This window comes from Nomascus leucogenys, chromosome 1a (genome assembly GCF_006542625.1).
Source record: "Nomascus leucogenys isolate Asia chromosome 1a, Asia_NLE_v1, whole genome shotgun sequence".
Lineage (NCBI taxonomy): Eukaryota > Metazoa > Chordata > Mammalia > Primates > Hylobatidae > Nomascus > Nomascus leucogenys.
This window is the reverse complement of record NC_044381.1, coordinates 90,645,176-90,659,883: the sequence shown is the minus strand read 5'-3', so window position 1 is coordinate 90,659,883 and position 14,708 is coordinate 90,645,176. Positions and strand designations below refer to the sequence as shown.

Genomic DNA, 14,708 nt, shown 5'->3' with positions numbered 1-14,708 from the left:
GTTCTCAAACTTTTCATGTTTGTGAAATACTCTGAATGCCAGAATTTAGGGCAGCCAACTTAAATGAATTAAAGAAGTTAAAATAACACTAAATTAGTTATTATGCCATCTCAGAGGACCTAGAACCCATCCACAATTAATCCTCTATCCATATGGTACACTTTCAGTATTGTAGGTATTTGAGAATTATCTCTGCTCAATGATTTCTCATACAATCACAAGACAAAGCTCTCTCACATTCCAGTGAACCACCATCTTCTTGTAAAGCCAACTTAATGCTATGCTTTGCCTTTAGTTCCAACTTGAAACAAATCGTACAAACTACCCTCAATACTACATACAATGAACATAATTGTTTTATAACAAAAATTGAAGTTATACATTTGTGAAAACTTTGCTGCATACTATATCATCTCAGCACTCCAGTTGAGAACCACTGCCTTACCTGTTTTCAATTTTCCCCATTGTGGCTTACTGACATAATTCTAGTTTCTTTATTCCTAATGATTTAATTCACATTTTACTATTTTATTGCATGCATGTCCTTCCTTCTTAAATTATTTGCAGAATGAAACTAAGTGTTCAAAAAATAAAATACAGAAAGGAAATGCTGTCTTTGGTGGCTACTGTCTATAGCCTTCTGCAAATAGAAGTAAAAAATAAGTGAGCCACAGCCTATTACACTACCTACAGCAATGTCCATGAGATCCTCACTCAATAGGAAGGTTTAAAGTAATTAGTGATTTTTGAGAAGCTAACCATTACCATCCATACTCCATCTATTCTACTCACAGGAAGGGTTTCCCAATTTGTTAAAGACAACCTCTCTGCAGAAAGAGTTCTGTGAACCATATACCCTATTTTCTATAGACCTCCCTATTTCCTGCAACCACATACAAATGAACACCAAAGTCTTCTCTTATTCTGGGACATAGCTAACTGTCTGTACGTCAAAGTTTCTTTCAGGCCTGTAAAATCTGAATCTGAGAGACGGAGAGAAAAGAGACTCAGTAGTTATAATGACATAAAGATGCAGACATGAAGCAATTCAACTTGTCTGTGCTTTGCAGACAAATGTCAACAACTGTTGGAATCCCTGCAATGCAACAATCAGAGATAATGTGAGATTTTGCTTTCTGTTTTTACTAAAAGTGTAAACCTGGCTGCAAGATAACCAGCAAACAAGCAGCTTCGATTTTGTGTACAAAGGACTGTTGATTATGCATGGATTATTTTCTTCAGTCACACTACTTTGTATGGATAGCAACACTGTCAGTGATGTCATCTTTTTAAACAACAGATCCGAATGTATAGGCACATTGTGTCAACTGAGCCCAAATCAATGACCTGAGTAATGCAATCAGGGCAACACTCTTATTCCTCATCTAAACCATCCAAGCCCATAGAAAAATAAATGCTAATCTGATGCATGTTTAAGGAATACGTTACGTGGGAAAGAAAATCAAGCCCTTGTTTAGTTTTATTTACATTCTAATATGTACTTCCAGAAAATGCATCACAGAATTTACATCATATGCATCAGAATAAGCTGCCTTATTTTTGTATTAGTAGCGGGCTAAGTTATTAACAATCATACTTTCTTGGATAAGAACATTTTTAACAAGGATATCTTCTAAAGAATGTGTATTCATATAGCATACCAATACCTTTTCACAACTGTGGAATCAGAATGATTTATGGCATTCTCGATAGAGGAGACAGCATTGTTTTATTGATTGGAATAAGGAAAATTTTGAAGGATGTATATATAGCTTTTAGCTCCATCTCCGCTTGCTTTATGATTCGATTATTTGTTTACTTACTTTCATATGGGCATAACACGAATTTAAATCAAGCAGATTTAAAATTTTTCAACAATTGGAACCTAAGCTTTCTGAAGTGAAGAATGTTTCTTAAAAGGTTTGTAGGAAAGAGATCTACCGAGTCTTTTCAATCGTTTAATAAAAGTATACACTGAGCACCTTCTACAGAGTTGGGCAGGTGCTGCGGAGCTTAGCGCTACGCCGGCCTCCAAGACCGCACATCCGGGACCTTCGAGAGTCGCTCCGAGGCCCCGCCCTTTGGAGGGCGGGGCCACTGGGCGATCGGGGCAGGCTCTTCGTCGTGCCTCGCCTCGTCTGCCCCGCCTGCGCGTCGAGGGAGGGGCCAGCGACACATGGCCTAGTACCCGTCCGGCCGCGGCGCTGGCTTAAGCCATGGCTGAGAGTAGCCGGGTTCCTCAGGCCCGGGCGCTCCTGCAGCAGTGCCTGCACGCCCGGCTGCAAATTCGTCCAGCTGATGGGGACGCCGCGGCCCAGTGGGTGGAGGTAACGTCAGCCCGGCAGCTCTCGTTATCCTCCGGCGTGCGCGGCGGTATTTCCGCGTTGTCTCGGTGACTCGTCCGCTCTGTGTCTCTCTCTGAGACCGGCGGTCCGGCCGCGGGGATACCGGGTCAGCTTGAAGCTGGCCGCGGTGGCCTGCCTGGCTGCGCTTGTCTTTTCGGTCCTGCGTCACCGTTCCCCAGCGCCAGTTGTAGCCCCCGAGAGGAAGAGCGCGTCTCCCTTCTTGGGGGGACCACGGGGATTTGAAACTGAGTTCGGTGGACTTCAGGCCTTACTGTCTCAGACCCCTTGCAGCTCGTGGCCTATGCTGGTCGGGGGCAAGCTTGTAGGTCAGGTTTGCTGCAAGAGTTCATGATCTGCTTTGACTTAGCCTTAGCCTCAGATCACGTCGAATTCCCCCTTATGTTGACTTGGTCTTAGCTTGGAAATGAGATTTCCTAAGAAACAATTCTATTTCAAGAAGCCTTTTAAAAATTTTGACCTATTTCCAACTGAGAAACAAAGACCACTACTTTTATAACAATGCTGCATTGTTATCAAACACATTTCTCCAAAGAATTTAAAACATTTATGTCACTATGAGTTCCTTCTACTTTCGTACATACTTTCCTTTTTAAGACAGCCTGCCCCCACTGCATACAAAAACAAATAAAATTTTCTTTAAGGCCTCTGACGTAGTTTTGGAGTACGTTGAAATGTAAGAAAAAAATTAGTTCATAATTAATACTTTTGTAAATACTCGGAAACTTCAGTGTAGCAAAATCTCATTCGCTCATCTTTTCTGCTGAATTCGGTCCCAGATCTAGCATTACTTAAAACAATTTTAGTTATTATTTTATATTTATTTTATTTTTTATATTTTATTTATTTATTTTGAGATGAATTCTCGATCTGTCGCCCAGGCTGGAGTGCAGTGGCACGATCTCGGCTCACTGCAACCTCCGCCTCCCGAGTTCAAGCAATTTTCCTTCCTCAGCTTCCCAAGTAGCTGGGACAACAGGCGCAAGCTACCATGCCCGGCTAACTTTTGTATTTTTAGCAGAGACGGGGTTTCGCCATTTTGGCCAGGCTTGTCTAGAACTCCTGACCTCAGGTGATCCACCTGCCTCAGCCTCCCAAAGTGCTGGGATTACAGGCCTGAGCCACCGCGCCCCGCCTACTTATTATTGTAAATAGTACCCGTGAACTATATGATGTGTGGGTGATTATTCTAAAATCAGAATCTGTTGCCCTGTGCTAATTTGGAAATATAAGCATAGAAATTCCTGTATTCTTATCTCTCTCCTTTCCCAGAAATTCACTTTTCTTATTTCTTATTTTTGTTATGATTTTTTGTGAGGTCTTGATTTCCTTATTTGAAATTGTATTATTTTATTTTGCCATCCTATCTAAATAATTAACTGGCCAGGCGCGGTAATCCCAGCACTTTGGGAGGCCGAGGCCGGCGGATCACTTGAGGTCAGGAGTTTGAGACCAGCCTGGCCAACATGGTGAAATCCCGTCTCTACTAAAAATACAAAAATTAGCTGGGCTTGGTGGTGTGCACTTGTAATCCCAGCTACTCGGGAGGCTGAGGCAGGAGAATCTCTTGAACCCGGGAGGTGGAGGTTGCAGTGAGCCAAGATTGTGCCCAGCCTGAGCCACAGAGTGAGACCTCATCTAAAAAATAATTATCCTTTTTTTTTTTTTTTTTTTTGGGGACGGTGTCTCGCTCTCTCATCCAGGCTGGAGTGCAGTGGTGCAATCTCGGCTCGCTGCAACCTCCGCCTCCCTGGTTCACGTCATTCTCCTGCCTCAGCCTCCCAAGCAGCTGGGACCACAGGCGCCCGCCACCACACCCGGCTAATTTTTTGTAGTTTTAGTAAAGACGGAGTTTCACCATGTTAGCCAGGATGGTCGTGATCCGCCCACCTCGGCCTCCCAAAGTGCTGGTATTGCAGGCTTGAGCCACCGTGCCTGGCCGAATTATCCATTTTTATAGTTGCCTCTAGACACTATAAATTGCAAACTATCAGTCATTGAGTTTCCTTCCATGCTTATTTATCTTTTTTATGTTGTTCAGGCTACATCTCCTTATGCAAAATGACATGTATTTTATTGCTGGCATCCAAACTATCAGTTTTTGTTTATAAACTTTAAAACTATTTTAAAGGCTTTCCCTTTCACTCCTACACACATAACTAAATTAGTTTAAAGAGCTGACAAGTAATTTAGATGGTGAGAAAATGTAAATTCTTTCTTCTTACATATTCTCTACCCTGTTCTATTATTAAAAGTTCTTGTTTTTTTAGAAACAGCATTTTAATTGTCAAGATTTGAAGGTTACTTTCTTTGCTTGTTCTTAGTTTCATTCATTTAGAACTTTGCTGTCACAGACTAATGTTTTTGTTCCTGGTAAGTGAACTTTTTAAAGCTACAGTGAGAATTATCTGTATTTTTCTATATATTTGAAATGTTTTATACCAAAGAAGTTGTAAGGAAAGTGATTTTTCACTTGAAGAGAAGTCACAACTTAAGATCTATTATGGAATAAATGAAAGGCAAAGACCTTAAGGAGGAGATAATCTTAGTGGAAAGAACAGGTATCGTTCTGCAAATGATTAGGTATTTAATTCTGACATTGCATGTGTCCAGATATAAATATGCTTAAGATTTCGATTCATGATGAAAACAATACTAGTGGAGAGGCCTGTGACAGTAGTGCAAATATCTATAATAACTTGCCAGCTTCTTATGGGTATGCATTGGAGGCCCTTGCCTATTGTTTCAGTAGCATGATTGCACTTTTTAAAACTCACTTCTTTTCCAGGTAAATCACGTGTGAGTGCAGAGCTGCATTTACATTTATCTAGAAAATTCTTTGGATAACACATAGAGCCTGGAACATATAGTTGAATGTTAATGCAATCAACAGATAAATTGAATCCCTATCGTGTACAAAACAGCCTGTAAAGTGCTTTGGAAGTTAAAATGTGAAATAAATTGTGCCTCTGCCCTTAAATTTATTTTTACATACTCATTTAATAAACACTAATATAGCACTTACTATGAACCAGGCACTGTGTTTAAGTACTTGACAAATATTAACTCATTTAATCTTCCTAATAGCTCCTGGAGTCAAGATTAATTTACAGAATCAAAAAAATCTAATGATTCACTCAGAAGCAGAATCAAAGTCACTATTCAAATGTCTCTTTTCTGTATAGTCTCTGTCCTACAAGATCTAAGATATATCCAAGTCATTATGTAAAATAAATAAGCCTATATTCCTGATAACAACCAACCTTTTAATGTAGAACTTACTATCACAAATGCAATTTTCAAGTCCTAATCATGTTTATATAAAGCATTAACAACAACAACAAGTAATTGGACAGTTTCCTGGAGTTTATAGAAATAGAATCAGACCCTTATTTTCATTATCTGTAAGTAAATGGATTAGGGGAAATAAAGAGAGATGATGTCAAAAGATATCAGTCACATGTTGTTTATCCATCAGCTGTATCTGGTATAATGTGAATTCACTTGGCATTGAATAAATGGGGCCCAGCAAACGAAATGTTTCTAAGTCTGTCACCCTTACTTGGGAAAAGGCTGGTTGATCGTCTTAATGATTTTGATTAGAAATAAATATTTGAAGGTATAACTAGTCTTCACTGCTCTTGGCTATTTAAACTTAATTTTCGAAAGAAATAGATGATTGAAACTTGAAAAATATTTTGTTTTCTCACATGAGAAATCTTTTGTAAAGTTCATTTTCTGTGCTTTTAACCTCTATGTCTATAATATTAATAGTTGTGAAACTGTACCCATTTAGCCTTGTATCTTTACAGATATTATTGTAATCTGAGTTTACTGTGGTGATTTCTCATAGGTCCAAAGAGGACTGGTGATCTACGTGTGCTTTTTCAAGGGAGCTGATAAAGAACTTCTTCCCAAAATGGGTATGTGCTTGACTTTGTTTCTTTTTTAAGAGTGAGAGGCCAAGTGTGGTGCTCACACCTGTAATCCCAACACGTTGGCAGGCCAAGGCAGGTGGATTACTTGAACCCAGGAGTTAGAAGCCAGCCTGGGCAACATAGTAAGACCTCTTCTCTACAAAAAATAAACAAAAGTAGCTGGGCATGGTGACCTGTGCCTATGGTCCTAGCTACTTAGGAGGCTGGGGCTGGAAGATTACTTGAGGCCAGGAGGTCGAGGCTGCAGTGAGCCGAGATGGTGCCACTGCACTCCAGCCTGGGCAACAGAGCGAGACCCTGTCTCAAAAAAAAAAAGAGAGTGAGAAAGAACAGTAATAGACAAATGAACCAGAAGGGACAAGAAGCACAGTCTTTTTCCTCCCCTTTTATTTTTAAAATAATAAATAATAATTTTACATATTCATGGGATACAAAGTGATATTTTAATACTGTATACAATGTATAACAATCAAACCAGATATGCATTATCTCAAAAATTTATTTGTGTTGTGAACATTTAAAATCCTTTCTTCTAGACTTTTGACAGTATACAATAAATTATAGTTAGCCGTATTCATCCTACAGTGCTCCAAAACACCAGAACTCATTCCTCCTATCTAGCTGTAATTTTGTATCCATTAACCAATCCCTGCCCATCCTAAGAAGCATAATCTTAAATTGTGCTGATAAGTTATTAATTACTTAATTCTATCTAGTGTTATTGGCCTTAGCTATTTGCCTGTTTCAAAATTTAAAGTAAGCAAGTATGGTGGAATTTTTTTAAAACATCTGCAGCATTTCAGATGACTTACAGATTGATGTAGAAGAGTGTACACACATACACATACACAAAATGCACTTCAGCCAAGGATACAGAAACTTCCTGGAAGTAGGGCGGTCACACAGGGAGAAACAGATGCTGCATTTCTTAATATAGTTTCCTTTATCCTCCAAAGCCCCTAACAGAGGCAGTAGATGACACTGTATATACAAGATGTGGGTCTCATCAAACCTGGACAACTCAAGTTTATATCATTATTATGGAAGAATTTGTGTTAGCCATATATGCACTTCTTTGTGGAAATAAGAATAGATAGAAGGTTCTCCTGGATCTTGAGCCCAATTCAGTGTCATCACAGCCACACTTCCTCCAAGGACATGGAAAACAGAGTCAATGTTCAGGGATCTCTGAATAGTAATTTATCTACCTGCAGCTTTCTGGTTTCCTGGACAGGCTATAGCACTGTATAGTGATATGTATATATACACTATCTCACATGGCTGTAGCATTTCATGTGATAATTACATAGGTTCAGATATACCAAATCAAATCATATACCCTCTCAGGACAGTATTTGGATATAAGGATTATGTCCACAAACAAACATACATACAAACTTGAAAGAAAAGAAGCTATCCTTAAGGTTGGGAACAGGTTGTATTCTCCTCATTAGTAAAGGACAGCATCCATTAGTCGGATTAATAAGAAATATTAATTATACAAATGGGCAGTTGAAGCTTACAGAAGTTAACCTACAAGAGCTTCAAGGGCAAATAGGCCAATGAGAAAGAGCTTAGACAAAAAGCTAAAACTCCTAGAGGGAATTTTATACTGACATATCAAACATGTCTGACAACTTTGTCAAAAGATGAAAACCAGACTTAAGAGACTATGCTAGGTGAGAATGAAAAGCCAGCAACTGCAATAGTTTTAAATTTGAATCCAGAAGATAATAAGGAGCTTCCGAAGGGTTAAGAACATAATGTTCTGGTCTGAAGAAGAAAGAAAAAAAAAAAAAGAGAGAGGCCAGGCGCGGTGGCTCACGCCTGTAATCCCAGCACTTGGGGAGGCCTAGGCGGGCGGATCACGACCATCCTGGCTAACATGGTGAAACCCCGTCTCTACTAAAAATACAAAAAAATTAGCCGGGTGTGTTGGTGGGCACCTGTAGTCCCAGCTACTCGGGAGGCTGAGGCAGAAGAATGGCATGAGCCCAGGAGGCAGAGGTTGCAGTGAGCCGAGATCGCACCACTGCACTCCAGCCTGGGCAACAGAGCAAGACGCCGTTTCAAAAAAAAAAAAAGAACATCATGTAATGAGGACTCCTATTGCAGAGAATAATTTGTCAGATCCTAATGCTGGAGTGTTACACATTCTGTCCACTTCCCTAAAGTAATATTTTGCCTTGGATTAAATCTTTTTTGGTCCATAAAAAATGTAGAAATCTTCAAAAACAGGAAGAAAGTTTTTGTCATTCTGACTTAAGATTGACTTCGTAAAGTTGTCTTATGGATTCTCAAATGGTTCTTCATCATAATAGGATGAAATATGCCTACCATATCCAAACGGCATGTTGTTTTATAGTGATTAAATCCTGTGCACTTCCATATCTGTCTTTGTGAGTTCACTTTAAATACATGCATAAGATTGTACTGAATTTAAAACACCGAGGAGGTCCACCCTAACTCTTGTAGTGGATAGTCTAACACTATCTAACACATGATTTTTTATATCATGATTTTCAGTAAAGAAATATATGACTCTAAGAATCACATTCTACTCGTTTGAGTTGTAAGCAAAGTAAGTCCATCTATTATTAATAGTATTAGCTTGTACTTCCCTCTATTCCAGTAGGCTAAGTAAGTCAATGTGATGGAATTCTCTTAAGCCTCACCTCATATTTATTACATAGATTCAGATATTTCCAATCAAAGCATATATCCCTTGAGAATATAATAACCAGTTATATCCACAAAATCTGAAATAGCATGGTTGACATAGAGATGTGTAGAATCTTCCTCAATTCACCTTCAGTATAATTGGACAGAGGGCCAGAAACCTGTCAATGCTTAACATCCCATATACATCATTAGAGATACTTGATTGATAACCTGTTTTAGGATATTTGAGTTTCCAACATGCCATTAATTCATTGTCTCATTTTAATTCTACTTACTGGTTCTACATTGTATTTATCTACATACTGATATTTGTATACCAACAGCATTAACCGAAATCTGAGTTATAGCCAGTAGAGGGAGGTATGTGGAAACATAATAAATTGTAGCATTACCTCTCAGGCCTGTTATTCCAAAATTGCCTATTTACTCTGTCACTAGCCTGAGGCCTAGATAGCTAGATAGTGATTTCGGGTGGAATTAAGTGCCCTGGAAAGTTTCCTTACAAGCAGTCAATAAAGACTGCTGGCTAAACAGCAAAGTCCTATTTGTAATAGAGAAAACTAGAGGTATTTAAAAATAAATGTTAGTTGAGTGAAAATTTATGATGCTTAATGCCTAGCTTAGGAATTCATTTGGGTGTTCACCTTGGCAGGTTTTTACCAGATTAATTCCATGATTTGTAGAGAGGGGTAACCGTATGAATATTTACTACAGACCCTCTAATAATTAAAACCGTTAACTACCCCAATAGAAAGCATGCCTTTTGAAGCCTAATTTGAGGGCAGGTGTCTTGAAGTTTACATAGTTCCTTCTACCATTTGCCCTCTCAGGACTATTCTTTGCAAACAGAAGTCATGTATACCTTTATAGAGGTAGGGAGACCCTAGGTCTATTTATATTAGACACTTCTTTTGCTTATTTTTTCAAAAATGGTTAATGTTGAAGTATAAAGGCTTTCTAAGTTTAGGCTTTTAGCTATATATGGATATTTATGGTGGTTTCAACACTTCTTATTAGCTATAGGAAATCTCACAAGTGCTATAAAAATAATATCATGTTTTCTTATATGTATATGAAGATAATGCTGTAGCTTTATATCTTTTTATTTACTTTTTCAGTTGTAACAATGAATTTCTGAGGATTCTTGCTTTCACCTTTACCCTTCTCTCATGAGTTATATTTATAAAATGATTAGCTCATGTTAATATTGCCTTTAAGGTTATTAAACAACAAAATTAGCTGGTTTATATTGGGATTGAAACAGGAACCTTTGTTTCCACTTAAAACTCTTGGCAACTAAGTTTAAAATAATAACTGCACTAAAATTTTTATTTGATATTCCATTATAAAGAAGAATTTAGCTGGGCGCGGGCTCACGCCTGTAATCCCAACACTTTGGGAGGCTGAGGCGGGTGCATCACGAGGTCAGGAGATCGAGACCACCCTGGCTAGCACGGTGAAACCCCGTCTCTACTAAAAATACAAAAAAATTAGCCAGGCGTGGTGGCACATGCCTGTAGTCCCAGCTACTTAGGAGGCTGAGGCAGGAGAATCGCTTGAACCCAGGAGGCGGAGGTTACAGTGAGCTGAGATCACGCCATTGCACTCCAGCCTGGGCAACAGAATGAGACTCCGTCTCTAAATAAATACATAAATAAATAAAGCAAGCAAGCAAGCAGAATTTGGTGTGAGGAGGAATTATCCTCAAATTTTTCCGTGGGATTTACTTACTAAATGAAAAGAACAGGAAGGTAAAATCTTCTCATGTATTCCCCCAGGGGAACAATATTTGAGGTTCCAGTGTACAGTTAATTCTTTAGACCTTTCTGGATGAACTTACTGTTAGGTTATCTTAACTGCCGATTCAAATTTAAACTATCATACCATTTTCTGCATGAAAATTGCCTTATTTTTCATGCTTAGATTATTTAGCTTAGTGAAGCAGTATTTTAAATCTAAATAGAGACTTTGGGTTAGAGGCATGCATGAGCTGACAAACTGAATTTTAAACATGGGATTTGCTGACTAAAAACTTGATGGTTTTCTTCATGTTTGCTTTTTGCTTTAAAATGTTTTGCCTTTCTTCCTCACCCAGTTAATACACTGTTAAATGTGAAATTAAGTGAGACAGAAAATGGCAAGCATGTCTCTATATTGGATCTACCTGGCAACATTCTTATTATCCCTCAAGCTACCCTTGGAGGAAGACTAAAAGGAAGAAACATGCAATATCACTCTAACTCTGGAAAAGAAGAAGGGTTTGAACTTTACTCTCAATTTGTGACTCTATGTGAAAAGGAGGTAGCTGCTAATAGCAAGTGTGCTGAAGCTGGGGTTGTAGTGGAACATGGCATTTACGGGAACAGGCAGGTGTTAAAACTGGACACCAACGGACCATTCACACACTTAATTGAGTTTTGAAAATGAAAAACTACTTTCTATAGCTGTTTTCTTTTTTTGTTGTTTTTTTTTTTTGAGACAGAGTCTTGCTCTGTCGCCCAGGCTGGAGTGCAGTGGCGCAATCTCGGCTCACTGCAAGCTCCGCCTCCCGGGTTCAGGCCATTCTCCTGCCTCAGCCTCTCCGAGTAGCTGGGACTACAGGCGCCCGCCACCACGCCCGGCTAATTTTTTTGTATTTTTAGTAGAGACGGGGTTTCACCGTGGTCTTGATCTCCTGACCTCGTGATCCACCCGCCTCGGCCTCCCAAAGTGCTGGGATTATAAGCGTGAGCCACCGCGCCCGGCCTCTATAGCTGTTTTCTGGTATGAAATGATCTAAAGTATAATTAGATTTTCTTCCCCTTCATCTTGAATATACTAATCTTCAGTATTTCTAGACAAGAAAATCTTGGGTTTCATATATAACTCTGCACCTGCTAATTGGATGACTTTGCCAAGTCACCTAAACTCTGGATCTCAGTCACCTTTTGTCCTACATTCCTCTACCCTTCTACTTGAAAATTTGAAATATGCTGTCTATTCACTTCATAGTCATTAAGGAAATGTTCGTAATTGATTTTTTGTTTTTGTTTTTTTTTTGAGACGGAGTCTCGCTCTGTCGCCAGGCTGGAGTGCAGTGCTGCAATCTCGGCTCACTGCAACCTCCACCTCCTGGGTTCAAGCGATTCTCCTGCCTCAGCCTCCCAAGTAGCTGGGATACAGGCGCACGCCACCATGCCCAGCTAATTTTTTTGTATTTTTAGTAGAGACGGGGTTTCACCATGTTGGCCAGGATGGTCTCGATCTCCTGACCTCATGATCCGTCCACCTCGGCCTCCCAAAGTGCTGGGACTACAGGCATGAGCCACCATGCCTGGCCTCTTAATTGTTTTTTAAAAATTATGTACATTTTAAGTATTTTGCAATGAAGAAATTCATGCAAACAAGAAAAACACATTTTCTATACCATCAAATTTGTGTAACATGTAATAAAAATAACTATTTGTATTAAAATTAGGTAAACTTCAGCACAACCCATTTATAACTTCGTAAATTTTGTTTACTATTTCAGTTTTCTATATTTCCATATGTAAGTCACCATTTCTTTTAATAATATGCATGAAAATGTAATATAGGGCCAAGTGTGGTGGCCCATGCCTATAATCCCAGCACTTTGGGAGGCCAAGGTGGGAGGATCACTTGAGCCCAGGAGTTTGAGACCAGCCTGGGCAGAATAGCAAGACCCAGTCTCTTCTATATATGTAATACAGAAGTGTTATTGTGTGTTATATTACTTTCCAGGGACATCCAAATGTTTTACATTACTTTAAGAATCTTTACTTGATATAAGAACAAAGTATAAGAGTTTAAAAGTTGTTTTTATTAAACATACTATATAAATGGATTAATGGTCTATTTCTCATTTTTTACCAAAACCATGTGTCTCACTTTTTGTCTTTGCTTTTTAAAGAACTGGTTCATGAAATTAGTGTTAGTTCATAAATTAATAGTCTCAATCTCCTGACCTCGTGATCCACCCGCCTCGGCCTCCCAAAGTGCTGGATTACAGGCTTGAGCCACCGCACCCGGCCGCTATTTCTTTAAATAAGCTTTTTACACTGATCTCTCCCTCTACATTCTTTTAAAGGCCAGTAACTTCAACTTGCCCTTCTGAGGCTATTTTCTAGTTCTTGTAGGCATGCTTCCTTTTTTATTCTTTTTTTCCTTTTACTCCTCGGACTGTGTATTTCCTTTTTTATTTTAATTTTTTTTTTTGAAATGGAGTTTCGCTTTTGTTGCCCAGGCTGGAGTGCAGTGGCACAATCTCGGCTCACTGCAACCTCTATCTCCCGGGTTCAAGCGGTTCTCCTTCCTCAGCCTCCCGAATAGCTGCGACTACAGGCGCCCGCCACCACGCCCAGCTAATTTTTTGTATTATTTGGTAGAGACAGGGTTTCACCATGTTAGCCAGGATGGTCTCGATCTCCTGACCTCATGATCCACCTGTCTCAGCCTCCCAGAGTGCTGGGATTACAGGCGTGAGCCACCGCGCCTGGCCAGAACATAGACAATTTTTAGGGCAGTGAAACTATTCTATGTGATACTATAACGGTGGATGCATGTCATTATACATTTGTCCAAAAGTATAGATGTAGAACAAATACCAAGAGTGAACCCTAAAGCAAACTAGAGATTTGGGGTGATAATGATATGTCAGTGAAGGTTAATCAATTGTAACAGATGTACCATTCTGGTGGGGGATGTTGATAGTGAAGGTAAGGGAACTATGCATGTTTTGGGGGCACAGGGAGTATATGAGAAATCTCTGTACCTTCTGCTCAATTTTGCTATGAACCTAAAACTGCTTTAAAATGTAAGACTTTTCTCAAAAGAAGACATTTATGCAGCCAGAAAACACATGAAGAAATGCTCATCATCACTGGCCATCAGAGAAATGCAAATCAAAACCACAGTGAATACCATCTCACACCAGTTAAATGGCCTCATTAAAAATCAGGAAACAACAGGTGCTGGAGAGGATGTGGAGAAATAGGAACACTTTTACACTGTTGGTGGGACTGTAAACTAGTTCAACCATTGTGGAAGTCAGTGTGGCGATTCCTCAGGGATCTCGAACTAGAAATACCATTTGACCCAGCCATCCCATTACTGGGTATATACCCAAAGGACTATAAATCATGCTGCTATAAAGACACATGCACACCTATGTTTATTGCGGCACTATTCACAATAGCAAAGACTTGGAACCAACCCAAATGTCCAACAACGATAGACTGGATTAAGAAAATGTGGCACATATACACCATGGAATACTATGCAGCCATAAAAAATGATGAGTTCGTGTCCTTTGTAGGGACATGGATGAAACTGGAAAACATCATTCTCAGTAAACTATCGCAAGGACAAAAAACCAAACACCGCATGTTCTCTCTCATAGGTGGGAATTGAACAATGAGAACTCATGGACACAGGAAGGGGAACATCACACTCATGTGTAAGGACAGCATTAGAATAACTAATGCAAATGACGAGTTAATGGTGCAAAAAAACAAAAAAAAAAAAAACAAATAAAAAAAAAAAAAAAAAAAAAAAAAAAAAAAAAAAAAGAAATAAGTAAACCACCCAGATAGCTCAGTTGGTAGAGCATCAGACTTTTAATTGGAGGGTCCAGGGTTCATGTCCCTGTTCCTTAATTTTTTTTTAACTTTTTAATTAAACACAAAAAAGAAAAGTAAATGTATTGGATGGAAAATCAAGAGTGGGT

The 14,708-nt window shown here is 39.2% G+C and overlaps 1 protein-coding gene across 1 annotated transcript; it reads left to right on the top strand.

Annotated features, from left to right (window-relative positions):
* Window positions 1-2,099: 2,099 nt before the first annotated feature.
* DTD2 (D-aminoacyl-tRNA deacylase 2) lies at window positions 2,100-12,037 on the top strand. The gene is made up of 4 exons (XM_003263682.4): window positions 2,100-2,327; window positions 6,217-6,286; window positions 11,079-11,420; window positions 11,730-12,037. The coding sequence occupies exons 1-3, from the start codon at window positions 2,217-2,219 to the stop codon at window positions 11,402-11,404; spliced, it is 507 nt and encodes a 168-aa protein (XP_003263730.1). The 5' UTR covers window positions 2,100-2,216; the 3' UTR covers window positions 11,405-11,420; window positions 11,730-12,037.
* Window positions 12,038-14,708: the final 2,671 nt, after the last annotated feature.